At 40.7% G+C, this 19,797-nt stretch overlaps 1 protein-coding gene across 3 annotated transcripts in view; it reads left to right on the forward strand.

Annotated features, from left to right (window-relative positions):
* The first annotated feature begins 302 nt into the window (after positions 1-302).
* The window catches only part of Plpp1 (phospholipid phosphatase 1), a 59,360-nt gene continuing 39,865 nt past the window's right edge, over positions 303-19,797 (forward strand). Inside the window, exon 1 of one of the 3 annotated variants that reach the window (XM_027401454.2) lies at positions 303-663. In XM_027401454.2, coding sequence (XP_027257255.1) covers positions 606-663 — 58 coding nt within the window. In that variant the 5' untranslated portion in view covers positions 303-605. The other 2 variants (XM_027401455.2, XM_027401456.2) reach the window with 2 other exon arrangements.

A 19,797-nucleotide genomic window follows, 5' to 3' on the forward strand; every position in this document is an offset into this window, starting at 1 on the left:
GCTCCCAATCCCTGTAGCTCGCCCCGCCCCCGTCAGCCGGCTCCCAGATTCCGGGCGGGCTCCGCAAGCCGGCGAACAGGGGTCGGAGACGTTGATTGGCTGTACGCGCGGGCTGGGGTTCCCCCGACTCCGCCCACTGTCGCCTCCGCGCGCTCCTTCAGCCCGCGAGGCCGCGCACAGGCTGGAGCCGCGCAGCCGGGCGGGAGGAGCCGGAGCCCGCGTTCCTACCCCCACTCCGTCCCACCCCTCACGGGTCCTCATCCTTAAAGCTCGAGTCCGCTCGCCCCGCCTGTTGGGAGAGGGCAGCAGGCAGCCGAGAGCGTGCGGCCGCGGCGAGCCGGCGCTGACAAGAGCAGGCGACAGAGCGGCGGCAGCTGGCTCCGAGTTCCCGTGAGGGAGACAGTGAAGGAAGGATCCAGGTCCAGTCGCAACCCTGCGGGGTCGCAGCTTAGCTTAGCCTGGCCGATTCTGCCCTCAGTGTCCGAGGCGCAGTCGCTTGGGGCCGCCGCCACTCCGCGGTTGGGGCTCTTGGGAATAAGGTATCTGGACCCACCGAAGTTCGTTCCAACCGCCGCCCGCCCCAGGTAGTCGTCCTGCCGAAGACCATGTTCGACAAGAGGCGGCTGCCCTACGTGGCCCTCGATGTGCTGTGCGTGTTGCTGGGTACGTAGGCGCCGCGCCGTGCCGCGCCGCGGCCCGGGGGTCTTCCGGGCGGGGACTGCCGCGGAGCCGCGCACTGGTGTGGGGTGGGTGTGCCCGGCGCGCGCGCGTGCGCGCGCCGCAGCTGCGGAGAGAGTTGTGGGGAGCGGCTTGCGCAGCTGGGGGACCCCTCGCTTCTGCACCCTGCACTCTGGCTCCTGCGTGGGCTCCCTCTGCCTGTCTGCCGGTGCGCTGAGGCTAGCACTGCTTGGCCGCTCTTCTCGCCTGTGCTGCTACCCTGTTTCCCGGCCCACTCTACCAGACCCGGTGGGCTCCTCCCTCTCCACCATGCAGAGAACCCTAGTCACTGGCTCATCAGGTTCTTCAGTGAGGCTGGAGGTTTGATGCAGCCCGGCTTCTCAGGAGCAGGCTCCAGTGCCCGGTTTATCATAACGTGTGAGAAGCACTTTAAAGTTTTCGTCTATAAAAGGCTTAGAACGTTCCTAATTAGAAGGCGTTGCCAGGTTGTAAATTGTCAGGTTGCAAGAGGGGGTGAGGATGCCAGGTTTCTGCCTGGCGAGGTCTGTAGAAGCTAGCTCCCCGCCCCAATCCCCCGCAGGAGTCCTCCTGTTTCCTTCTTGCTCAGCCCTTGCCATGGTATACTTTTCTGTCTCCCGTGACAGCCCAGTAAGGAGTTCTAGACAGTTCTTTAGCCACAAAAAAAGTGGGCGTTATTTTCCTGATTGGAAGAATTCAGTTTTGGGGTCTCTGGTCATCAGCTGCTTGCTTATTCCTTTTCCGGGGTGGGGGTGGGGAGCTGGAATCATCTGGACGAGGGATAGGCATTGGAAGGGGTGGCTTCCACCTTTTTTCTGTATAGTCTCAGTTGTAAACCGTTGGAGGTTTGGTGGTGGGACTCTGGTTTAAGTAACTGAAGTAGTTCTGGCAAGTTCTCAAGGTGACTAGTGGCTTTTGCATCCTAGATACAAATCTGCATAATGACTTCTCAGAGATAGGAAAAATTTCCCCAGGCTTTTGACTATTCTATCAGCTTTTTAACTATTTCTCTTTCCTGCTTCCAACCTGACCATTTAGGTGCCTGCAATCTTGTCAAATTGTGAAAATTTTGGTACCCTCCCCCTTTTCTTAAAATGCATTTCTTAATTTCTTAGAGTTCTTTAAAAAAAATCTGCGCAACTTCTTTATTTACCAGGACACGCTCACCCCATAGTTTCACAGTGAATTGTACGGTTTAAAAGAGGGGATTCATGTTAGAACAATCTTTAGGAAGGATGTCATAGCCTGTAACCCAGGCACCTGTGAGGTGGAGGCAGGAAAATATTTAGTTCAAGTCCATCCTAGGCTACCTAGGGAGAGCTTGGGTCACTAAACAAAAACAGTCTTTATGGAAACATCTTTTCAGATGTTAGGTCATATTATTTTAAACTTAATTAGCTTATAAAATATTTTCTTTCACTCTTTTCTTCCTTCTTTCCTTTCTTTTCCCTCCTCTTTCTTTCTTCTTTCTGGACAGGGTCTTGCTGTGCAGCCTGGTTTGAAACTTGTGCCTCTTCTTCCTCAACCCTCCAAGGTGTTGAGAATATGTGCCTGGCTGAATTATGATGTCATTTTCCTATGGACCAAACCCTGATTAGGAGGCGGCAACAATACATACTACCCATAGGTAGCCACAGCTAATGTTATTAATAGGAAGCCACATGGTAGATCTATACTTTTAAAAAATTCATGAGTGAGCCTGGTGTTCTATCTCATGCTTGTAATCCCATCACTCAGAAGGTTAAGGTAAGAAGATTGTTATGAGAAGCTAGTCTGAGTTCAGGTCAGCCTAGGCTACAAAGTGAATCCCTATACTGAACAAATAAACTGACAAAGATCATGTGTAGTGGGAAAACATGTATGCAGTGAAATTTTATGTTATATTTTCTGGTGGCCTATATTTTCAACTTGATACATTCTGTTGAGGTTGGAATAATCTGACAGTTGATCCCACAGTTTCAGGAATACGATGTCCTTAAGGCATATACATACATACATACATAGTTTTTTTTTTTTCAAGACAGGGTTTCTCTCTGTAGCCCTGGCTGTCCAGGAACTTGCTCTGTAGACCAGGCTGCCCTCAGACTCACAAAGATTGGCTTGCCTCTGCCTCCCTCTGGAGTGCTGGGATTAAAGGTGTGAGCCATTACTGCCTGGTGGCATTGACAATATTTACAGTGTCTTTCCCATACCTCTTGGATGTTTTTGAAATATGATACCTGCAGTCCAGGCGGACCTAGAACTCACTGTGTAGCCAAGGCTGCACTTGAACTTCTGCCAGTCTTCCTTTGTCAACCTCTGAAGTGCCAGGGCAATAGACATGAGCCACCATACCCAGCTACGGTGTCTTTAGTAATTTGGAAAAAAAAAAAAAAAACTCTTTTGAGAGATTCCACATTAAGTTTTCTTTTTAAAAAAGATCTTCCTCTGTTTAAATCTTATTTTACTTTTGTATTTTTTTTTTCTTGTGTTGCTGCAGTAGTTTCTTTTAAAGTAGTTCAGTGTATTGTCAAGATAGTCCAGATTTCCCTTTTCCTAAGTAGAAAGTAACCTACTTATTTTAATTAGCTGTTATTGTACAAAATGCTGTTAGATTGAACAACATGAACTTTCCCAAATAACACTAAGGGAGAACAGCTAAACAGAACCTTTTAAGAGTGACTTTTGAAAAATAGGCTTAATAGTAAACTTACTCTTTTTAGAAGAGCCTAAGGATTGTACTAAAATTGGGATTTATTCACTTTACGGATAGCCAGAGATTGGCAGCCTAAGATTGCCTTTGCTTTAGGAAAACTTTCAGCGTGGCTTGAACATTTTCTTTTTTCCCCTTTTCTGTAGAGTGTCTACAGGTAAGGGTTGACTACATTGGCAGAAAAATGATTAAGCACTTCATAAGTATAGGTTATGTGAAAGTGATTCATAATTATAATGTGAATATGTTCCACATTCTGTTAATGACTACTCAACATCACTCTGTATACCCATTTTAATATGATGCTGTTACATGATTTCGTTACACAAATACTTTATAATTTTTATCCAGGGTGATGTCTTTTGAAGTGATCACTAAACATTATATGTATGTGTGTTTATGCATGTATTTGTTTGTAAATAATCTCCCTTAATTCTCCTATATGCATATATAAATTATTAGCTCCTTCAGTGGATTTGGTAAATCCTTGAACAAAGAGAAATTTGAGAGTGACTATATATTGATTCCTCTAAAATGCAGTCTTGTCATCTTCTGGTTCTTTTGAGTCTTTGATTTGAGAAGCCTACCATTGATTTCCATTTGAATTTGCTTGATTACTTCTTTATTTATAGATAGGGTCTCACCATATAGTTTTGGCTGGTCTGGAACCCACTGTGTGGACCAGGTTGACCTTTATCACAGAGATCCACCTGCCTCTCACTCCTAAGTGCTGGGATTAAAGACCTGTGCCACCATACTTGGCCTTCTGATCTTTTGATCAGTGGTTCTATATCTATGTGTTCAGGTGATTATAGATGGACTTACTAACTAGTCCATCTATAATCACCTGAACACATAAGAAAAGCTACTATATAGAGTTGGTATAAAAGTAGCTATTTTAGCCCAATGTATTACACTGTGTCCTGAATATAGCTTACTGTTTAATTACTAAGGCTCATTCTGTATTTTAACCAGTTAGTAGACACTGAGTCCATTAATTGATTCAGTGCACACTGTGGGATCATTTTTGTACCTTGTTAGAGTGCTATGGATATAAAGGTAAATAGGACAGTTCCTTCCCTAAAGGAGTGCAGAGTCTAATGAAGGAGAAACAAACAAGATGTTACATCATCATTAAATGTGCTAATACAGATATTGTGATGCCCTTTGATCACAGAGATGGGTCCTATCTTAGATCTGTCCATTATAGAGAAATGGCTTATCTGTTTACTCAGAGATAAGGAAATGCCAGAAGTTGCCTAGCATTACTCTTAGAATTTTTTTCTACCCATTTTCAACTTGATCTAGGAAAGGAGGGATCTCAAGTATTCTTTTTTCTGGTGTTTTATCTGTAGGCAGTCCTGTGATCGCTAGAAGATTGAGGTAGAACTGACAAAGTTGCCTTTTGCATGTCTGTATTTTTCTGTGTAATGATCACATTATAATTCCTTTCTGTGTTACACAGACCTTAGACTTAGAAATGATGGTGGCTTCCTGATGTTGCTACCTGAGGATATGCCACCATTCCTAACTTTTCTTTACACATCCTTCCTATGCTTTCAAATTGACTCCCTTAGTTTTTCCTCTTGACTGTATCATTTGAGTGTGCTAGGCTTTTTGTTTGTTTGTCTGTTTTGCTCTTGTTTTGACCAGTATCCCACAATACCCATCTGTGTCCAAACCAGAACTCAGAAAATTTTCCTTTTTGCACCAGTCACCAGTTACAGGTTGATAGCAGATGCAACAGGAGCCTTTGGGTTCTTGCTGGCTTTTTTTTTTTAAAGGTTTAATTATTTTTATTTGTGTGTTGTGAGTTGTGTGTGTGTGTGTGTGTGTGTATGAGAGAGAGAGAGAGGAGAGAGAGAGAGAGAGAGAGAGAGAGAGAGAGAGAGAGAGAGAGAGAGAGAGCACTAGAGAGACCTAGAGAACCTGTTTCAGTTTATGTGCAATGTTTGTGCAATGCATGCAGAGTAAGATGGTGTCATATTCTCTGGAACAGATGGTTGTGACCCACTGTGGGTGCTAGGAACCAAGCCTGGGTGTTCCAAAAGAGCAAGTGTTTTTAACCACTGAGCCATCTCTACCCCAGGACAGTTCAGTCTCCTAACCATGCTCCAAATAAAGTGTCATTGTGCCAAACCAAAGTTAGTAGGTGTAGAATAAAATTTGACGGCAAAAACATTGGCTGCAAACATTTGGCGGTTATGAAATCCCTGTTACTTGTTACCCAAATAATGATGTTTCATGTCATTACCGCAATGCTGACATCCTTTTACCAATCACCTTAAAGATTGATCCCTTTGCTAATCCCCAGAATGAGATGCTTTTTGAGCAAGACAGATAAATGGCTTCATAGTCTCCAGCATTTTTGTACCTTACCTTTTCTCCCAAAACTGATTTGTTCATTCACTTACTTCATACATTTGCTAACAGCTGAATAGGTACTATAAATTAAGGACTTTTCTTTTGCTTCTGATGAAAGTTAGCTGGGTTTGTTTCTTTGACTTTTCTGGTTGTTTATAATAACAGAAGGAGAGAAGGAATCTCAGAATGTAAACAGAAGTCAGCCAAGCTGCATAATCTTGTGTCAGATTAAGATTTTGTTGCAAAGTTTTTTCTTAAGTTGGATGGGCAGTTTGGAACAAAAGCAGAGGCTACTACTCTGATGCTTACTTGCTTTCATGAAGTGGAATTGACTTTTACCTTAAATGTGCCCTGCTTGGACTTGAATATGGAAATGTTTAGAGAACTTTGCTCATGTATGTTTTATGAACTGTGAATTCTTCCTTCATATTCTCTTTGAATTATATCCTTTTGGAAACTCAGAGACGTGTATTAATCCCATTCTCATTTAGTCATTTTTGGCTGAGCTCTACTAAAGTGTGAGATGTCCGATTCTAAAAAAATCTGAGGTTTTGCTATTTGAATATGAGGTTGTTAATATTTGCTGAGAGTTGAAGATGGTGGCAACATAGGTGAGCAAACACTCAGATTCAGGTGGACTAGTTAGCATGGCATGTACTTTCTTTCAATTTTTGTGGAAAAGGAATTTGGATTTTTAAAAATTATTTTTGTGTGTGCATGGTGTTCAGAGAACAATTTTTGAGTAGTCTGTTTTCGCCTTCCACTTCAGAGTAGGTTCTGGGAATTGAATTCAGGTTGTCAGATTTGCATGCCAAGCACTTATACTGACTGAACCATCTCACCAGCTTATAGTCTGCATAGTAAGCTAATCAGGGGTTGATCATATAGGTGCCATTTTATCTTTATTTTCTTTTCAAAACAGCATTTACCTTTCAGAGGTTATGGATGGTGGTTGCAAGAAGCTTTCAGACTTTTTCTTCCTTTTAAAAATGTTCCTCAATTCAATTTCTTTTTCTTTAGTTTATTAACTATGTGATCTTGGGACCTGTCTCTCTGAGTATCCATGTTTCCTCAGCTGTATAATATATAATAACCTATTTACATCTCTTTTGTGAAATTTAAATAAGTCAGTATGTAAATTAGAGAAGTGCCTTGCACTTACTATGTATGTAGAGTAAAATAATTCCCTGTAATTTTGGTACTCATAACACAGTAATTAGTAGAAGTAATATCACCTAGTTTTGTATTAGGGATAGGGATACAGACTTTAAAATGTTTCCCATGAGAGCTCATGGAATGCTTTTGAGATCTAGTGTTTTATCAGTTAAGTATAAAACTCACATGTATGGGGTGGAGAGATGGCTCAGAGGTTAAGAGCACCTGGTGGCTCACAACCATCCATTATGAGATCTGGTGCCCTCTTCTGGTGTGCAGATATACATGGAAGCAGAATGTTGTATACATAATAAATAAATAAAAATCTTTAACAAAAAAAAAGAAGTCAAACTTTTAAAAAAAACCTAAACTCACATGTATGTAATACTAATTCCAGGCAAGGAGGTAACTGATCATTTTAGTTTTGACAGGGTGTAATTGAGTAAATTGAAAACCTGTTACTATATACAGTGGTAAGTCCTAAATTTCACCTATTTAAGAAAAAGAGAATTAGTTATTTTTGTATTGTTTTAAGTCTTAGGAATGGTTTCTGTGCTTGTTTTAAAAAATTGAGCTATGATTCCTAAGATTTTTTTGAATAGCAGTAACTCTACATTTCCATTTGTATATAAAGTCTCCCTTCTTTTTTGAGGCAGGATTTCTTGTAGTCCAGGTTGGCCTTGAACTTCTTGTGTAACCAAGAATGACCTTGACCTCTTGAGCTTTCTGCCTCTCAAGCACAAGAGCTTGAGACTTGCCCCACCTCATTTAATTGCATTCTAAAATATGAATTTCTCTCTGTAATCAGGCAGCAAAGAAACAGTTGTGCAGTAACCTCTCTCCCTTTCCTTCTTTCTTTCTCCGTGTGTTTGCAGTGTCTTTGTGTGTGCAGATGCAGTGTCTCTGTGAGCATGTATGCTTGCACATGTGGAGGCCAAAGGTCAGCCTCTGTGTTGCTCCTCAGTAGCCTTGTGTTAGGAGACAGGTTCTCTCACAGGGACCCAGATCTAGTGAGCCCCAGGGAACCTCCTGTCTTTGCCTCCCCAGTGCTGGGTTTATAAACTTGTACCACTACGCCTGGCTTTAAAAATAAACAAGCATGGTGATTGAACTCAGGTCCTCATCTTGCACGGCAAGCATCTAACCATTTGAGCTGTCCTTCCAGTCCTCCCTTTTTCTCTCATTTGGATCTTTCTTTTTGTCCTCTTTTTATTTGTCCCCTTCACCTCACTTTTCCTTCCGAGTCATATAGGCCAGGTTAGCCTCCAAGAGGCCTTGTAGCTTAAGCTGGTCTTTATTCCTGATTGCCTTGCTTCTGTCTCTTAAGTGTTGGGATCTAAAGTATGTGCCACCACCACACAGGGCGTGCCTTTGTTTTACAGATATGTATTTTGACATGTGTTAATTAGATTTATGTTTATAAATCTAGCATTACATTTTGAAGAGTACTTGAATCTGTATCACTTTTCATCAAATTCACTAAGTACACATTAAGTGCTTAATACAGTGCCAGGGGTTGAATGTACCAGTGTGGGGACGGCAGGGTCTCTGTGCTCATATGTGACAGAATGTTTTGTAGGTTGTGGAAGGGTTAAAAGAAGAACACATCAGGGAGGAAGGAATGTTTGAAATGAGAGTTACAGTGAGATGAAAATGAGTTGCTCATGGAAGAGCTAGGGGGCTGATAATTAGCATAGGAAAGAGCAGGTGGTGAGGCCCAAGGAGGAAAGGGCATTCTAAAATAGAAAAGAGGCCTCTGGCTAATTTTGGCATTGCTCTGGCATTTTGGAGCTCATCATGACTAGGGAAATATCCCTCAACCTTCAAGACTTGAACCCAGGTCTTTCTATACCCCAGAAAAGTGCTCCTACACAGAGCCCCGCCCCACAATTCTCATAACAGTGACTTAGTGCGTTCTGAGCCTGTATAGTGTTTCTTAGGGTGATTTGCGTGGCCATCGCCTTTCTGTAAGTGATGGAACTTAGCCCCAGAGTAGTTGAGAAACTGACCCAAAGCAGTTGTAAATGGTATGGGTCAGGAATTGGAAGTGTATTTTGGAGGATTGTAATATCTGAATGGTGATTAATTGGTTTAGTTTTGGGATAAGTTCTAATGAGTGGGTAAAGAAATTGGGGAGGGGATTATTTGGCTAACTAAAAATAATAATTACTATAGGTGGCCCAAATATTTTATGATTACCTTTGTCCTGTTTTGTTGTGTGGTTTCAGAGTCACAGTCTACTTACCATATTTTGAACATGAAATCTACTGTCTAAAGCAGGCACTCTAAGTTTTACAATTCAAACTTGTAAGAACTGTGACGAGTTAGCAGTGAGGTAACTTGTTGGGATGTAATTGAAGGATGCAGCTAATTTGCCTGGTTCAGTGGCATGCCTGTAGCCTTTTTCTTCAAATGGTGTTATTGTTATAGGCATTCCTTCTGAGTTCTCACAGGAAGGGAAGAACTCTTGCCTGCCCTTCCTGTATTTCAAGTGAATCATGGGTAGTGCTTAAAGTAAGGCATTCTAGCAGACATAGTTAGAACCTCGTGGTTTATTCCTATGCTGTTAGTTCATGGAAATGTTGCTTGAGTCTTTTCCTGGGTGAGGTGTCTAGGAAAATGACATATAGGAAATGGGTAGTGGAAAACCTCTTTAGTTAAGTTGGCAGCTTTTAAAGCTGGGTTCTGCTATGTTTTTTGAGTTCATGTACACCCATAGTAGGAGAGATGGGTTGGCTGCTGTAGGGCTAGAGGGGTAAATGAAGAGAGAACCATTATTTGTTGGTGGTCTGTGAATTGTTTTTGGTAAATGTTTTACATAAACTCACATACCATGACACAACTGTGAAGTGTATAGGATTGGTTTTATCTTATGTCCTACCACTGGGAATGCAAAAATGATTGGAATAATAAAACTTACGGGTCCTAGTGAGTTCTTGCTATTATAGAACACAAACTTATGAAAAATTATGATGTTATTGTATAAGTCACTAGTCCTTACACTGAGATTTCTGAGAGTGAATGAAAAACAAGGTCTCCATCCTTAAGAGGTACACACAGCCTTGTAAGAGAAAATAGGCTTCATTCAAAAACCTGACTGTGTTTAGAGACAATTTTCACTAGATTGTTGCTCTTCTTTATGGCAGAGGTAATATGAAGCTTCAGGAATATTACTTTTGAATGGTTCTGAGTTATTGATCCTGTAGAAAATTCAGGAAACCAATCCATAAACATTACATTATTGTGGGTATTTAGAAGGTATGTGGTACATGGATAGGGATTCAGATGTTTGCTATAGGAATGAATGGATGAGTCAGCTAATCTTCTAAGACTTGAGAATATGCTTGAGTCAGCCAGCCACTCACAAAATTCTAGCTCCATCTGTTACTGTGATACTGGTCAGGTCACCCTAGCTCCTTTGGAATTTCCTCATCTAATGAGGAAAACGATGATGCTACTAGTGTCCCTCAAAGTGCTGTGAAATAAAATGAGATAATGTGTGAGACAATGTTTGTGACATGTTTAGTCTTGGCCTACAGTAGGCACTCAATGCTGTAATTTTAATCATTATTGTTATTAAGCTAATCAACCAATTTTATATCACTGACACATGGTATTTAAATGTGATTTCCTTTGCTAGTGAGTTTTCTTTTTGAATACTGGCGAATGTAGTTCTAATTACAATTTATTCTTATTCATATTCCCCTCTCGTGTGTGTGTGTGTGTGTGTGTGTGTGTGTGTGTGTGTGTGTGTGTGTGTGTGTGTGTGTGTGTGTGTGATAGGAATCAAACTCAGGGTCTCATGTATGTCAAGCAATTACTTTACCACTGAACTAAAGCCCTAACTACAATTTCAGCAGTATTGAAGATGCTCTTCAGAGCCACATTTGGTGGCTCACACCTTTAGTCCCAGTACTAGGGAAGCAGAGGCAGGAGGATCTCTGAGTTTGAGGCCAGCCTGGTTTATAGAGTGAGTTCCAGGACAGCCAGAGCTACACAGATGAGTCCTGTCTTGAAAAACCAAATCAACAACAACAACAACAAAATGCTTTTTTTTTTTTTTTTTTTCATTTACTGGGCCCTTTTCTGTTCCTGATCCCCAGATTGATATGGGAAATTTCTCCTCTTCTTTTTTTTTCTTTTCCCTTTCCTTCCTCCCTGACTCCTCTCTCCCATTTGTTTCTTTTTCTTTTTCTTAAACAGGATACTACGTATTCTAGATTGTTCTCAAATTCAGTAAGTAGCTGAAAATGGCCTGTGACTACCTAATCTTCCTGCCTCTGCTTCCAGAATATTTAGGTTTCAGGTGTGAGCTATCACATCAGTCTTGGTTGAATTATTTCTAAGAAAACTTGGTTTCTTCCTGGAATCAGATCCTCATTTTACATCTGTTTATATTTCTAGGTGAGCAGTATTCTCACAGCTCACAGGCAAGGTAACTAATGAATGTGCATGGCTTGAGAGAGAACAGCAAACTAGAATCAGGAATAAACAAGGTGTCTGTGTTGTGAGGTTAGAATGGTTTGGGTAGTTAGAGCTTACATTAGTGCTTGATCCCAAAACATGAACATTTGGCTTCTTGATGTAATCTTGTCAAGAGCTAACTGAGATTTTAGGTTGACCCAGCTAAACTGCTTGCTGTCTGTATAACTTCATGGTCAGTATTAGCTTAAGGCAACGTTGCACACATAGTCGTGCTCACCATTAGTGTTCTGGGATAATTCTAACTCAGAGAGGGGCATTTCATTAAACATACGACTATATGTTATGGTGATATTTATGATTTAATAAAGCTTGCCTGAGGGTTCATATGCAAAGCTAGCCACAAGCATAGAAGTCAGGCAGTGGTGGCATATATCTTTAATCCCAAGATTTAGAAGACAGGCAGCTGGATCTCTGATAGTTCAAAGCCACACTAAGCTACATGAAATTGACCTAGTTTAAGAGAGAAACAGCTCACACGAAGGCGATCTCAGCACTTGGGGGATCACATGCCTTTATTCCCAGCACTTAAGGTATATAAGTTAGGAGCAGATATTCAGTCAGGGCCATTTTGGTCTCCAGCCATGTTAGGGGCAGGTCTGGGTAGAGGTAAGAGCTAGTGGTTGGCTGCTTTGTTTATCTGACCATCAGCTTGAACCTCAAAATCTCTGGGTTTTTATTTTTTGTGTTACAATATGTAATTAAAATTAATAAATTTTCATTAAGTAATTAAAAGACATTTACAAATGATGTCCCAATTTGGTTTAGTTATCCAGGGCCACAGAGGCAAGAGATATTTGTTGTAATTTTTTTCTCCACAGGGCATAGATAAGATACAAATATTAAGTGTGCTGTTTTTCAAATATTGTCTACATCTGACCCAAAAGTCCAGTTGGAAAAGATTTCTTTAAGCCAGGTGGTGGTGACGCATGCCTTTAATCCCAGCACTCAGGAGGCAGAGGTAGAGGCAGGCGAATCTCTGAGAGTTCAAGGCCATCCTGGATGTCAAAGAGAGTTCCAGGACAGTTTTCAAAGCTACAGAGAAACCCTGTCTGGAAAAACAAAAAACAAAACAAAACAAAAAATAAACGGAAAAAAAAAAAGAAGAAGAAAGAAAAGAAAAAAAGAAAAGATTTCTTTGGTGTTAGCAGAACTTGTTAGTCTGTTATGGCTAATGGTAATTTTAAAGTTACTGGTGGCTACCTATATTAAAACTGTGAAATTCTAAGTGCTGGCATTGAATGTAGACTATTAATGAAATCTGGAAACAAATGTATAGTTTTCTTTTATGAAGATAAGTTCTTGCATGGATTTTCCCTTTGCTTAAGATTAAACAAACATTGTGGGTGGTTCTTTTTAGTGAATGGCTGTTTATTTGTATAACTTTATTTGAAGAGTTAAAAGTGTGATTTAATAGGAACAGCCACTGACTTAGAAGTCTGATTCTGGTCTTGCCTTTACTATTGTCTGTGGTCTTCATGGCCAAAATCACAGGGCTACTTCATTTCGTCATATGTCAATCATAATGAAGATGATGCCTATCTCAGGGTCTTAGTGGTAAATGAGGCATGTTTCAGAGGAGTCAGAAAGCTACAGATTGTATTGCAGTAGTTCATACCAGTGGGCTTGGGACATAGGAACCACAGGTTCACTCTAGCCTGAATATCAGGGGACTGCCATCTGTTTCAAAAGCAGTTTGTCTTCTCATACAGCATAACTGTCATAATTTGGGGCAAAGATACAACATTTAGGGAACTCTTTTAAAAACTATAATCTGCCTGTGACCGACAGGACAATAAATAGAGCAGGTGCCCATTTAACAGAATAAATACAGTAGCTGATTCATGATTGGAGCGGTGAGGTTTGACTGTTAGGCTTGAATGCTACAGTTAGGCTGCAGCTAACATGATTTATCACCATATGTATCTATAGTGTTGTGATATGGATCCATAAACGCCTGGGGAATTTCACATACTTACCCCAGGGCTACAGACACCCAACACCAACCAGAATTAAAATACTGTAATATCTTGGTCCAAAGTACAGGAAACTTTTTTTTTGCTGTTAATAATTTAATTTAATTATTTAAGCACAACAAGCACCACAGAAACTAACTGAAATAACAGTAGAATGAGACTCAGAGCTCCCAGGGAGGGAAATTCAATTTGATATTCATGCTGCCTATAGCTTCTCATTAGGAATTGTTGCTGGTCTCTAACAGAACTGCCAGAAGTTACCAAAACAATTCAAACAGGAAGTTTGTCCACTTCATTTTTAAAGCAATTGAAGTAATTGCTTGTTTGCTTTTGTTCTGTTCTTCTGAGGGGGACTACTAGAGACAGAACTTCAGAACTAGGCAAGTGTTCCCCCGAACCTCCCCAAGCCCTTGATTTTCTTTTATTGTTCAATGTTTTTTTTTTTTATTTAGAGAATACTTTATTAGTTTTTGTAATCAAACCCACGTAGATAAGACCTTACATATGTAGTACAGTGCGTTACCCCTGTACAAATGGAAAAAAATTAAGTTCAACATTTCTAGACCAATATGGCTGTTAATTTCTGTACTATGCCAACTCAACATGGTAAACTGGGATACTTTTTTCCAAAGTTGACAGCACAGCTAAAGTTTCCAAAAATTCAAATTATATATGTATATATATATTTATATTTATATAAAAAAACCAATAATAGCAATATGTTGTGCATCAATAGCAGCAACAGCTTTTCCAGGTTCTGCAGTCATTTGAACAAAATTGTAGAGACATCCAACACTCTCCATTTAAAAAAAAAAAAAGTAAAAATCAAAATCCCGGAAAACAGCACAGCACAGTTCTGTTACTCTTGTGGTACCTGGCACCATTTTTTTTTTTTTTTTAAATTAGCTTCTCAATCATCTGGAAGGAAACCATTCTGAGCAACATCATTAAAAACAGCTCTGATAAAACACGGTCACTACTATGTATTATAAAGCAGGTCCACATATGAGTGAGTACATGTTTGTCTTTTTGTGATTGGGTTACCTCGCTCAGAATGGTTTCTTTGAGTTCCATCCATTTTCCTGCAAATTTCAAGAATCCATGTTTTTTTTTCTGCTGAGTAGTACTCCATTTTGTAAATGTACCACATTTTCTCTATCCATTCTTCGGTTGAGGGGCATCTAGGCTGCTTCCAGTTTCTGGCTATTACAAATAATGCTGCTATGAACATGGTTGAACAGATGTCCTTGTTATATGAATGTGCTTCTTTTGGGTATATGCCCAGGAGTGGAATTGCTGGATCTTGTGGTAGACTCATTCCCATTTTCTTGAGGAGTCGCCATACTGATTTCCACAGTGGCTGTACAAGTTGGCACTCCCACCAGCAGTGGAGGAGTGTTCCTCTTTCTCCGAATCCTCTCCAGCATAAACTGTCATTGGTATTTTTGATTTTAGCCATTCTGATGGGAGTAAGATGGTATCTCAGAGTTGTTTTGATTTGCATTTCCCTGGTGGCTAAGGATGTTGAACACTTTCTTATGTGTCTTTCAGCCATTTTAGATTCCTCTATTGAGAATTGTCTATTTAGTTCTGTACCCCATTTTTTAATTGGATTGTTTGGTGTTTTCGAGAATAGCTTCTTGAGTTCTTTGTATATTTTGGAGATCAGCCCTCTGTCAGATGTGGGGTTGGTGAATATCTTTTCCCAGTCTGTGGGCTGTCATTTTGTCTTGCTGACTATGTCCTTTGCCTTACAGAAGTTTCTCAGTTTCAGGAGGTCCCATTTATTAATTGTTGATCTCAGTGTCTGTGCTACTGGTGTTATGTTCAGGAAGCGGTCTCCTGTACCGATTTATTCAAGGGTATTTCCCACTTTATCTTCTAGTAGGTTCAGTGTGGCTGGATTTATGTTGAGGTTTTTGATCCATTTTGACTTAAGTTTTGTGCAGGGCAAAAGGCTTGGGTCTATCTGTAGTCTTCTACATGTTTGCTTCCAGTTATGCCAGCACCATTTGTTGAAGATGCTCTCTTTGTTCCAGCGCAAAGTACAGGAAACTTTTAACAAGTTTGAGTCCTATATAAGAGATAGCTATACTAAAAACAGTTCTTAAGTAAAGGGCACTAGGAGAGAGCCAGATGTCAAAAGAAGGTGATGGAGAAGAGATGTGAGTTTAGTTTTAGGCTTATTAAACTTTAAACACCTTTGAAATGTTTAAGGAGAGATGCCAAGTTGTAGAACTCAGAGGAAAGTCTTATTTTTAGGAGTCTTGGGCATTATTTGTAGTAACTGAACTCATGAGAACTGGTGAAAATCCAGGAAGACATTATAAAATGAAAAGAGAAACACTGATACTTCAGGTTGGTTAGAATATGTTAAGACCACATGGTTGCAGTAATTGGTGAAGGGAAATTGCTGGGTATAGGTTAATCTCTTAAAACTCTGTAATGATAGGCTGAGGAGATAGCTCAGTCTTTAAGATATTTGCTATGCACACCAGGACCTCCATTTGATTCCCCAGCCCCACTAAATGAGCCAGTCAGAGGCCTGCAGGTAACTCAGTAGGTAAAAAAAGCACTTGACACTCAAGCTTGATTCAACATGAGTTGTATCCTCAGAACCCACAGTAGAAGGCGAGAACCACCTGGTGAAAGTTGTCTTCTGACCTCTGCCCTCCCACATCTTACACACACAATAATAATAAAAGGTAAAAAGCTGGAACTAGTGATGTATGTTTGCAATCCCAGGGGGACAGAAATAGGCCACTCCCTGGGTCTTGCTGACCAGCCAACCTTGCCGGCTCTGGGGAGCTTTAGGCCAATGAGAGACCTTGTTTGTTTCAAAAACAAGGTGGATGATGCCTCCCAAGGGACACCTAAGATTTTCCTCTGGCCTCCACACAGTGGTGCACCCATGTGTACCCATGCATTAAGAGAATATGGTTGTGATGAGAAAGGCAAGTGTGGAAGGTGAGGAAGATGCCCAGCATGGACACTTTAAAGCTCATGCCGATAGATGAGCCTCCAACCCGTTTGAGACAGTTTCACTATGTGGTTCAGGCTGGCCTGGAACTCTCAATCCTTCTGCCTCAGCTTGCATGCCCACCTTCTTCTCTCCCTCTTATTTTGTGTGTATGAATATGTGTACACATGACACATGCCATAGCATGCGTGTGGAGGTTAGAGAACAACACTGTGCAGTCAGTTCTCCCCTCCCACCTTTATGTGGGTTCTGGGGGTCATATTCAAGTCACCAGACTCACACAGCATGTACCTGTCCAAGTGTCTTATTAGCCCACATCAGCTCCTGAATTCAGAGATATGGGTATGTGTCTCCAGGTCAGGCTTAACAGCATCATTTCTTTTTGAGGAGAATGAGAGGAAGACTACTGGAAACACTGATAGTTGCAGGTAATAGGTTGTGATAGTTTGCTACCATGTCCTAGTTATGGAATACAATGAGCAGTAGAAATAAAGGATGAATGGCAAAGAATGGTTGGCTCTTACTTAGGAATAACTTATTTGAAGCTTACTGAGAAATAACTTATTTGGAACTGGACATAGTGGTGTATTCCTGAAATCCCAGCATTTAGGAGGTAGAGGCAGGAGAATTTCAAGTTTGAAGCCAGGCTAGTTTACATAGTGAGACTTTGTTTCAAAACAAAATGATGGGTGCTTTGTATTGGTTTTTGTAAAGTAGCTGTTACCAGGTACGATTAGAAGGCATTTGAGATTTGGAGCCTCATATTCAAATTTTCACAATGTGCTGTGCAGCTTTCTTTTACCAGGTCACACTGTTGGTTGGTTATAATGAAGAGAGTACTGTCTGTTTCAGATTTGTTGATTTTAACAAGAATGTCTGTAAATAAGGCTGGGCGTAGGTGGCGCACACCTTTAATCCCAGCACTCGGAGGCAGAGGCAGGAGGATCTCTGTGAGTTCAAGGCCAGCCTGGTCTCCAGAGCGAGTGCCAGGATAGGCTCCAAAGCTTCACAGAGAAACCCTGTCTCGAAAAGCCAAATAAATAAATAAATAAATAAATAAATAAATAAATAAATAAGAATGTCTGTAAATAAATAACCCATCCCTTAGGCTTGCTCTATTCCAATGTGAGTTCTTTTTCTTGTTTCTTATGGCTATAGGTATTTACTATATAGTTGCAATATTGAATGCTTACTCTTAACCCTAAAGACGTATGTAATGTGAGGTTTTCTGGTTCAGCAGGTCTGGTTCAGCAGGCCCTTGGAGTCCCCATATAAGCACACAAAGACTTACATTAGTTATAAAGCTGTTGACTGTTGGCTATGGTTTCTTATTGGCTAGCTCTGACTTAATTATTAACCTATAACTACTAATCCTTGTATTTCCACGTGGTCTTTCCTTTGACTGCTACACGATGACGGCTGGCTCAGCGTCTCCACAGAGAAGAGAAGAGAGCAATTTCCTGTTTGTTCCTGCTTATATTCTGATTCTGCCCAGCTACGTTACTTCCTGCCTGTCTGTTCAGACTTCCAGACATCCATGGTTAGCTAGTGGCAGTTTCTGCCCAGCTTTGTCACTTCCTAGGATCACATGATGACTCCTCTCTGCCTATACTTCCCAGAATCCTCCTTGTCTCCTAGTCCTACCTATCATCCTGCCTGACCAATCAGTGTTTTATTTATCAACCAATAAGACAAACATATACACAGAAGAACATTCCCCATCAGAAGTAATTCATAGTAGTCCTTCTTTTTTCAATTTATCTTCTACATGCAACAATTTGAGTGGGTCAAATAAACAGTTTTTGAAAAATGGATACATGATTTTCAGCTTCCATAAAAACCATAACTATTAAAAAAGAGAACATTTAGCCTGGTGGTGCACACCTTTAATCCCAGCATGTGAGGCAGAGGCAGGTGGATCTCTGAGAGGTAGAGGCCAGCCTGTTCTATAGAGCGAGTTCCAGGATAGGCTTCAAAGCCACATAGAGAAACCCTGTCTGAGAGAGAGAGAGAGAGAGAGAGAGAGAGAGAGAGAGAGAGAGAGAGAGAGAGAGAGAGAGAATGAGAATTTGTGTGCATTAAAAAAGTGTGTGTGTGGCCTGGCCGGGCGGTGGTGGTGCATGCCTTTAATCCCAGCACTCAGGAGGCAGAGGCAGGTGGATCTCTGTGAGTTTGTGTGTGCGTGTGTGTGTGTGTGTGTGTGTGTGTGTGTGTGTGTGTGTGTTGTAAATAGTGTACTAATTTAGATATGCCAATTTGATGACTTCTTCCCAAAGTAAGAGTTTTTTATATTTCTGAGACACTAAAGTTAGTAAATGTTATTTTAGTTTCTGGATGTTTGCTACTTGGCATAATTTCAGACTAAACCCATCCCATGTAAATTCTCTGAAGATTTGAAAGGCATTTAAAAAAATTGGTGGTATGTAACTATATTAGGTCTCAGGGTGTAAAGTCTCAGGTCTGGATCTCATTTGATTGTTTGTATTCTCCCTACAGTTGGATGCTTGACTTCTAGCATGCTAGGCAAATTTTACTGAGCAACCTGCCTTATTTGAAGAGTTCTTGAAATTTTTCTACACATATTTTAAGCACCAAGATAACTAATTTTGTATCTCAATAGTGAATCAAGTCAGTCTGATTTCTGTAAGTTTGGTGACTGAAGCAATCTCCTTAAAGATTTTAAAATTTGTTCTCACTGATACCCTATACAACTTCTGAGACATTTACATATTAGGTCTTGTAGATGACAACCCTAGAATTTTTATGAGCATTTGAATTTTAACAGCTTTATCAAAGAATTGGTGTAATAGTGAATATAGGCCTTTATGTTGATGGGAGGAACTGATTTCTTTCTTACTGCTGGTAAAGAAGACTTCATTGGTTCATGGAGTTTTGTGAGTGGGCTTGCTGAGTCAAGTACTGTTAGTTCTCTCATAGCGAGAAGTACCTTAATAAGGTATTCTTCCTAGATACCTAGCTCTTTGTTTTACAAGTTTAATTAATATGTAGACAAACCTTATAGATCACATCTTTAAACCAGAGACTAACCTCTGGAGACTGTACTTCAAAGGGAATATTCTGTTGGGTAACTTCCTGCACTATGTGCTTGTTGGCTGTTGACAAGATGGCCAGATGTGTGTTTACAGTATTTGATGAGTGTACCTATGGAACTGCAATGAATTTTCCAATTTAAAAATGACATTTTCAGGTGGGTGGTAGCTCATACCTGTGATCAAGCACTTGAAAGTACAAAGCAGGTAGATTGCTGTAAGTTCTAGGCCAGCTTGAGCTACAGAGCAATGCTGTCTCAAAAGAAAACAATTTATCTTTTAGAGACATGTGGTGGTACATGCCTGTAATCCTAGCCATGTGGAAGGCTGAGAGAAGATTGCAAGTCTGGGGTCAGCCTAGGCAATACAGTGAGGTCTCATTTCAAAAACTGTACATTACCC

This window comes from Cricetulus griseus, chromosome 2, assembly GCF_003668045.3.
Source record: "Cricetulus griseus strain 17A/GY chromosome 2, alternate assembly CriGri-PICRH-1.0, whole genome shotgun sequence".
Taxonomy (NCBI): Eukaryota; Metazoa; Chordata; class Mammalia; order Rodentia; family Cricetidae; genus Cricetulus; species Cricetulus griseus.